This window comes from Motacilla alba, chromosome Z (assembly GCF_015832195.1).
Source record: "Motacilla alba alba isolate MOTALB_02 chromosome Z, Motacilla_alba_V1.0_pri, whole genome shotgun sequence".
Lineage (NCBI taxonomy): Eukaryota > Metazoa > Chordata > Aves > Passeriformes > Motacillidae > Motacilla > Motacilla alba.
The window spans coordinates 28911144-28919910 of NC_052046.1; the positions used below are offsets into that span (position 1 = coordinate 28911144).

The following is an 8767-nucleotide window of genomic DNA, read 5'->3' on the forward strand; positions in this document are numbered from 1 at the left end:
CTTTGCCAAGTATTGAGGAGAAGAGGGTGTAACTGACGGCTTGCATCATGCTGCAGCGTGTTAGGATCTGTCAGATATATTAGTATTTTTCAGTTTTATAACCTGTGCAAGCTGTGAGGCTTGAACAGTTGGTTTTCAGTGGTTTTACCCAAGAAGTCATGCGGTTGTAAGTTCTCTCATAAAGTGATGAGTTCTGAGCAGGTCAGAACTTCCTTTATTTAAAAGCCAATTTTCCTTTCTCCTAGTTGAGAAAATAATTGTTTTCAAATGCTACCTACTTTATTTGTGCCCTTGCTTGCAATTTTATATAGATTTTTTTTTTCCTAATTCATGATAGGAAATATTCGTGGGCATTTAAAAAAATTGTCTCACTTACATATATTATTCAAATGCTTCAGAGCTACTGTGAAGTACCTTGCTAATACAGTCCATTTTAGATATTGCTTAGATAAAGCCAGTGAAGTCACAGAAGAGGCAAGCTGAATAGAAAGAAATTCAGGAAGTTACTTAATTTGTCCATATTGCCCAGGGTGAGGTCAGCTATACCCATAATATTCCTAAGACATGGTTGTCTAACCTGTTCTTAATTTCCATTGGTGAGAATCTGCACCTTCCATCAGTATGTTCTTAGCCCCAAAATGTCTTTTTAAGATGTAACCTGAGTATCCCACCTCGCATTTGTCAGGTAAGGAATTTTTATACTTGTCTTTACATACGGTAAGGGTGAAATTACAGATATGAATAGATAGATGATAGACAGACAGACAGTCTTGTTGATACACATACTATGTAGATGGAGATAGATATATGAAGATTGTATAGAGATAGGGATAAAGACAGCAGTAGAGAGGTGAACACATATATCAATATAAATATAACTTCATACCCTACCTACTTCTTTCTGCATGGCACACCATTTTAACATGAGTTTTAAAATCTATTGTTGCACAATACTGCATACATCTTTATACTGGATCTCTTCTTCAAGGAAATGGCTTGCTGTCCTACAAAAAATATTGCATTGGAAATTGCTGCCCCTGAGAATCTTGTTCAGATACCATCTTTACCCTTTTTAATATATACTCAAAAGAAAATTGCTTGATTCTGGTAAACCAGAAAATGACCTAACTTTTGGTAACCTCAGGAGAGAATGACCTCACAAGTTTCACTTATTTGGCCGGTTCACATGTTCAGGAACAAACAAATGACCTGTACTTGTAGGACTGCCCTTAATATTAAATGAAAAGTAGTGGAAAATAATGATGGTCGTGTTAGAGACCTATCTCTTTTCTACTTTGCAGACCTTATTTGCAATGAGCGTTTGTGTGAATCTTTGCATCTTGTTGCTCAGAGGACAAGAGGAATTTACTATTTTTTTTTTACTTTTTTAATCACTTGCTTCTTGTGGAAGGTTGGTGTGTTGTGAACAAGGAATGGAAGAAAAGCGAATTGCAAGTAGAGGTGAACTTTTTTCTTGGTAGGATGCTTGTTGCTCTGTTTGCATCATTCCACTAAAGATTATTATAGATAATACATGTCCAACAAAAATGAGAACTGCTTTGTGTCACAGTAGATAATAACTAAGTAAAAAATGTCTTTAGTATGTGTAGGCTAGTTTCCAGCATTGCCATGATTTTTCTTATATTGAGTCTTAGCCAGTTTATTGTGTGTCTAAGCCCACTTAATAAGCTGTGTTTCATGTCTTCAAATTGTTATGTTTCTTCCGTGTTGGCTTCTCCGAAGAACTCATTTCCCTACATAGTCACTTTCAGATTATTATCATGTCCATGACTACACAAACTTTTTAGCCAAACTAAACACATCAAAGTTTGGGGATTGTTTTGAGGTTGAGTTTTTATGTCCCCTCAGCAATTACTTCTTTCATTTCATTAATTGGTGTTTAGCTTATATCTTAATTTTGCCTAAGTTTTTAACCTTTCTTTACCATTGTGACATCTAGAAGTGCTTAAAAACTCCTGAGGTCATTGAATCTCAATGTTCTTGAGCTTATGGACTCATTCACAATTTTTCCTGAAGCTCTCATTTTCCTAGTCAGAACTATTGCATTATTTTAGGCAAGATGTATTTTTTTAAATCTCCTTTCCCGTTAGCTTTACTGGGGATGCTCTGAGAGCTTCTTCTGTTTTTGAGTTTGAGACCTGGATGTTTACGTCAGTAGACCAAAATAGTCAAAAAGACAATAATTTCTTCCCATGCAGATCAACAGGATAAAGGAATTTTAAGTAGAGAAACCTTACGAATTAAAAGTAGTTATGTCATACTTGATAGTATCTGATGTACTGGAGAGTAAAAAAATTGAAATTCTTGTTCAGAAATAGCTTTGTTATACAGAAGTAAATTGTTAGCATACTGAAAGATGGATGCAAGACAGGTGGGTAACATCTCTTATTCTCACCTAGGTGCATATTTGGATGGTATTGTTATATTGCTACAGAGTTACAGAATTGCAGAACTGAATACCTAAGAATTAAAGAAGTTCTTCACTGTGTGTGGGGATAATGTGATAAAGAAAAAAAAGAAATTTCTGTTGATTTATAACTTTCAGGGGAAAAAATCCTTTCTGAAAGGTCTGTCACGCTTGTCTACACAGTCAGATGGAGTTGGCTTATCTATTAGTTTACATGTACAGGACCAAGGAATTGTGTTGCTTTTCATTTTTAATAGCATTTTAAGTGTTTCTGTTCCTGCAAATGCCCACAAAAGTCTATATTTGAATCTCTGAGCCATTTGAATCAAGTTCTGATAAGACTGAGTGCCTTTTAGATACCTAGCTTGAATCATAAATCTGAAAGCAACCTCTGCCACTGTCTACAGACAAGATGGCTAAGCTATTCGCCTTGGCATTTTGCAGCATAACAGGGTCTCAGTGTAGATCACGATCACAGGGAGCAAACTCTCTGCTGAGCAAGACCTTGTTGAAGAGCAGCAGAATTCTCTGTCCCAATGGGGGCTAAACCCCAAGGCGTGGAACACCCTTAATTCATTTTGAAGCCCACACTATTTAGCAATGAGCTGTCACTTAGAGAAGCAGACCTGAGGTCAGCCCTGTGGCTAGTATCTGTGGAGAAGCTTTTCAACCTGGAAACTTTTCTCCACAGAAATATTTCAGCACTAAGGCATGTATGAAGATCTCTCACAGCTCCTGTGCAGCAGGAAACCTTTGTCCCACACATCTTGTAAACGCAGTGGGGGGCCACCATTGTGCTGTGCATCTTCTGAGCACCGCGGGAGGAGGCTTTTGTCTGACACAGTGGGCAGGCACTGTAGGAAGGCACCTTTGTCCTGCACAGCCAGTAATCGCTCTGCAAGAGCAAATTGTGCTGATTGCAGAGCTCTTCTCTCTCCAGACACTCTGCTTTCAGATGGAGGAATTTATCAGCCTTGCTAGATGAAGAGCTGCTTTTCCTGAGTGGAAGTGGAAAGGGGAGACAGTGAAAGTGCCTTTGCATGCGTCTGTGCAAATGGCCATCAGGATCATTCACACGGTCATATTGCATTACCACCCCTGCAGGCACCATGCCCAGTTTCAGTCATTGCTTTTCCTCTTCCCTTTTTTCCTACCCTTTTAGGCTGCCCTTTTAATTATTATTTCTTTGTTTCTTCATATGTTTGTACTCTTATTCAATAAGCTATTCCTATATTCAGTATCTTTGAATATATGTATTCTATATTCTCAGTATTCTTTCAGATGACTAATAACCACATTTAAAAGAATTGAGCCCAAATACCAATCCTTCTGGGACTTCATAGGTATATTTTCAACCCGATATTACTACTTATTTGTCTTCTCAAATGCTTTAAGCACTTCTCCAAAAGTTTGCCAGCGCCCATTTTCTAGAGTCTGAGATGGGAGTACAATGGGAGAGGCATAACTCGACATCTGTGAGATGAGATGGGATGAGATGAGATGTGAGACAAGATGCTGAATCTGGACTCTGTAGAGATGTGATGTGTACTGCAGCTGCTGGTGGACATGCTGCTGGCAGTTAGAGCCACTGCAGCCATGGCCGCACACGTTTGGGACCTGCATTACTGTAGATCTCAAGTGTTTGGGGGCCCCTTGACTAGCATAAAGCAACTGATTTGCAAGTGAGAGGTAGGAGTGACCATAGCCCATTAGAGCAGTGAGAGTCATAATCCATTTTAAGTGATTATGTTGGCTGCCACGTTGGCAACACAGCAGTGGATAAGTCTCTCACCTGATGATTTTTTTATTCAATGATATTTGGGTTTTATCCGTTCTTGTCAAATTTGAGCCTGTTGTTATCCTAGAGGTGCTTGTGATTTTTTTTATAATGTTGATCTATTTCTTTACTGATATTCAGACATGAATTTTATGTGTGGTAGGTAGTTTCAATTAATCCTCCTTTTCTCAAATTAGAAATTTCTTTTCTTCTCATTCCCACCCCAGTCCTCTGGTGCCTACCTGATTGTACATGAATTCTCAGAAATAATTGCCAGTAGTCCAGCAAGTTCATTAACTGATTCCCTGAAGACCCACATATGCATGTCATCCAGACCTCATAATTTGGATATTAAATTTTTAAAAGTATTCCCTTACCTGATTTTTTGTATCAGCAACTATATTGTCAAGCCTTCATTATTTCTAATTATGTATCTCTTTGTGGTGCTTGGTAAATTGATTCTGGAACTTGTTCACTGTTTTACTGTCATTACTCATTTCACCTCACACATTATTGGTTCCACCATCTCTTTGGAGCTCCTTTCCAATGATGTCATGCACGTGTTAAAATATATATTCATTTTTCTCTACATCTCTCCATGCTGACAAGTGGAAGTCTGGTTTGCTTTTTGACATTTCTGGTTTTTATCTCAGTGGAGCTGGGAGTAGGAGGGATTTATACTTTTTTGTTGTGCAATTGTAGCCTTTGCATATTTTAGGGTATTCTAGCTGTTTCCCACACTTAGCAGGGTTTTTATATCTTTTCCATGCTGCACGCTCCTAAGATTTCTCAAAGAATTAATATCTGAAATCACTACATGCTGTGTAACAGCCTATCAATTAATAGAATATATTGAATCATGGTTCATCATCACAGCTGTTGAAATTAGTGAGCACTAAGAATATATATCTCGGAGGACCTTGGCTTTAGAACAACTGCTTCTTGTTGTCTGTCTCTTAAAAATTATTCTTTCTATTTAAAAATAGATGGCTGTTCATGCATTTAATTTAGATCTGTGTGCTACTAAATACACAGTTGAGATTGCAGTCGCCAATGGTATTTTTCCTCTGGTCAAAATCTTATGGCCAAAATCTGTTGTCACCCTTAGGATATAATTCCATTCGCTTTGGTTGAATTTTCCAAGCCTTTGGTATATAAATCATAAATGCACAGTATGTGCAATGTTAAATTTTTAGAGGCCTCCCTCTAGTAGTAGTTTAATGTGAATATGTAAGGGCAAAATTTGACCTTTAAAAATGACTGTAAAGGTCCAAGGCAGATACTTAGCAAGCTTTTCTTATCACTATATTAATCAAGCAAAGAATCATCATCATCCTGGAACCTAAATATCCATTGTAGTGATTTTATCACCAGGGAAATGGTTCATCTGCCAGTAAGATTGTTGCTAGGAAAAGGAAAATAGGGAGTGTTAAAATTGCTTTAGACTGCTGAATCATTGAGTCTCTCTAGACTCAAAGCTTGAATTGTTTTTTGAGATGAGTGGGTTGAGAGGAGTTGCCAGAGGAAAGCTGTAAGTTAATCAGTTTCAGTAACACTAGTGAATGTGAGCATGATCTCTCTTGGGAGCATGAGGAAAGTGTATGGGAGAAGGCAGGATGAAGAAAGACACGGGGAGGCTTCAGAGACTTACTCTCTTTTTTCTGTTTTGTCATTTGTTTTTTTTGTTTTGTCATTTTTTGTTTCTGGATGACCCTTTTACAGAGGAGGAAAGTTGTTGATGAAAAAGGAAGAAAGGGGGAAAAACCCATAGTATTCACAGCCTGTGTTTGGATCTTAATCCAGTGGATATTAATGAGGACTATTACAATCAAGATGGAGAATGCAGACAGGCAGAAGTGAGAAAGATGTGTTTGTGTGGGAGATGTCTGTAGGGACCAGAAAGCCACATGGAGAGATGTTTTGCCTTCAGGGCTCAAATAGGTATTCACCATATGCTGTGACACAGGCATGTGGGAAGGAGGTGAAACCCCAGCGCAGGAGTGTCCTTACAGTGTGTTAGGACAGCCTATCCCCCCATGAAATCAGCTTTGGTAGATGACTTTTGTGTGCATGGTGGCAGTGAGCAGTCATAGTATACCGAGCCAAGCCATAACCTCAGGGGTGTGTCTCTTAGGCTGCAGGTTTTGCTAGAAGGAAAGCTGTATCCTCCTGCTGTGTTGGGCCACTTCTGTGTTTCCCAGGTGGGGAGCAAGTCTTGATGAGTATTGCTATGAGGTGTCTTATAGAGGATGGGATAGGTGATCTGTATTGAAAACCATCTGCAGGATAGAGTTATAGAAACTTTTACGTTGGACAGAACCCTTGAGATCATGGAGCCCAACTCAACCCAGCACTGCCAAGTCCAACACTTGATAAGATGGACTACCTCTCAGCAAAGAGAATTTCTACAACGATGGGTGAATTTAAAGGTGGAAAGCATTTGTATAAAAGGACATGTGGGAAATTTCTGGAAGATGTCATGAATTGTCTCTGTACAGTTAATATGAAGAGAGGAGGAAAATCTGTGTGTGCACATGACATGGATGCTCTTTGTACAAAAACATCTCTCTGTGTGAGAAGTAGTATCTTTCCAGAGTGGGTTTTTTGGAGGATTGGTTTGCTTGTGTGATGGCTGCCTTTGAGGGAGCAGGGACATGCAATGTGGCAGGTAGTGCCTCCATTGAAGACTTTCTGGAGGGGGTGGTGTGTGTGGACCCAGCAAGGATGCTCCATGGATGGATGCCTAGAGGGTCCTGACAGGGACGTGAAGCAAATATTTATGCAGCAAATACCATGCCTGAGCAGCCGTCCCATATCCCCAGGTACTGATGGCCACCCTATGTCCTGCAGGGACCATCATCCCCCCTGGACTGCATCCTTCTCCACCTGCCAGGCTGTGGCCACTGTGTCCCTCATTGTTGTCACCCTCAGATTGTGACACTGTCACAGAACTGTTGCTAGGCAATAAATGTGTTTGCTGGGTCTCAATGAATAGCTGAAGGGGAAAGTGAAGTGTTGCACCATTGTAGAGTAACCATAGCAATGACCTACTATCACAGACTAAAGAATTATCATTAGCAACGTTAAAATATCGAACAGAGGCCCAGGATCCAAAGACTACCAGGCAGCATCTCTGCATAACTGGGTTACCAAGGAAGAGGTCCCAACTCTCTCACACCCCTCGGCTCCCTATCTCCATTGTCTTGGTTTTGTTTTGGGGGTTGGTGGTGGGGGGAAGGAGGAGGGAGTGTGGTTGTTTAAATAAAGCATATGTGTTGAAGAGGGCACTTGCAAAACAATAGAAGCATACACCAAAATAAAATACAGAGGTAAATCTGTGTGCAGAGGGAAGATATGAACAGGAAAGGTTCACTTTGCTGTCTCAATATTATCTGTGGGAGCAGGTGCGCAAAGGATGCCTTCGTGATGCATGAGATGTAGTTCAGATCAAGTGTTCTCTTTCACTTGAAAACAGATATGCCAGGCTAAAAGCAGTATAAAATGAAAAATAAATAATATAAAGTTATGTCTGAAAAAGTAGACAGTTTCTTTTTCCGAAGGTAGTCCAGATAGGTGAGGTATTAGCAGAGTGCTTTGGGACCTTATTTTCCCAGATACAAGACATGTTGAGGATCTCTGATTGTGATGTGGGTGGCTGTGCATGTGCGTATGTGTATGTTTGTGCATGTGTCTGTCTGCATGTGTGTGCAGTTGTTCTTGTCAGCTGCCTCAGAGCTCAGCAGCAGGACAGCTCTGATCCTTCCCATGCTTCCTCCAGATCAGCTGCAGCAGCTGGGTGTCTTCTATGAGTTTTGCATTTTTGCATTTTATGGAGCATTTATCTTATGAACACCCAGCAAGTCTGAGAACGACCCCTAGTCAAACTGTCACCTTTGTGTTTTGCAGGTACAGAACGCCATGAACTAACTTCTTGGAAGAGTTTTCCATCTGTTTTCAAATTCTTCAGTGAGGCTGTAAAAGCAAAGAACAGCTTGGTGAAACCAACCCCAACACGGCGCTCCAACAGGATAAAATATGAAGAATTCTAAAAGGAGGGGAGGGAAAAAACCCACCACCAATGTCTTCGCTGCTTATTTTCTGCAAGGAGTCTCCCAGCCCCTCATTAGATTGTTTTCTTCCTAGAGCACAGGGTTGTGATGTATACATCTAAATAGCATTTTGCATTATTTCTAGATGAGTGCAACTGTCAAAGCAATATGGGTTCACTGGTTGTGCTTCCTGTGGGCTGTAACTTGGATTTTGTGCTGCCCATCAGTGTGCAGATTAAGGCTGACAGTGGTACTGCACAGTACAGCATGGTGCAGCTCTAATTGCCCTGACATAGCCCTGCACCAAGCTGATGCCGGAATTTAACAGCTTCTTCCAGTCCTATTGCCTGCAGGATATTTTGCAGCTTCCTTCTATTTTGACACAGAACAAAATACTAATTACTCTTTTCTAAAAGATGGACCTAACTCAAACATGTTAACCAGCCTATGATTTTACACCTAGTAGCCTTCTCTTTCTCTGGGACCAAGTGGAATTGACTTTTAACTCTCATT

At 40.1% G+C, this 8767-nt stretch overlaps 1 protein-coding gene across 3 annotated transcripts in view; it reads left to right on the top strand.

Annotated features, from left to right (window-relative positions):
• The window catches only part of FAM172A (family with sequence similarity 172 member A), a 254744-nt gene extending 245983 nt beyond the window's left edge, over positions 1-8761 (top strand). For all 3 annotated transcript variants that reach the window (XM_038124814.1, XM_038124816.1, XM_038124815.1), the window contains one exon: positions 8112-8761. In XM_038124814.1, coding sequence (XP_037980742.1) covers positions 8112-8254 — 143 coding nt within the window. In that variant the 3' untranslated portion in view covers positions 8255-8761. The remainder of the gene's footprint in view (positions 1-8111) is intronic.
• The last annotated feature ends 6 nt before the right edge of the window (positions 8762-8767 follow it).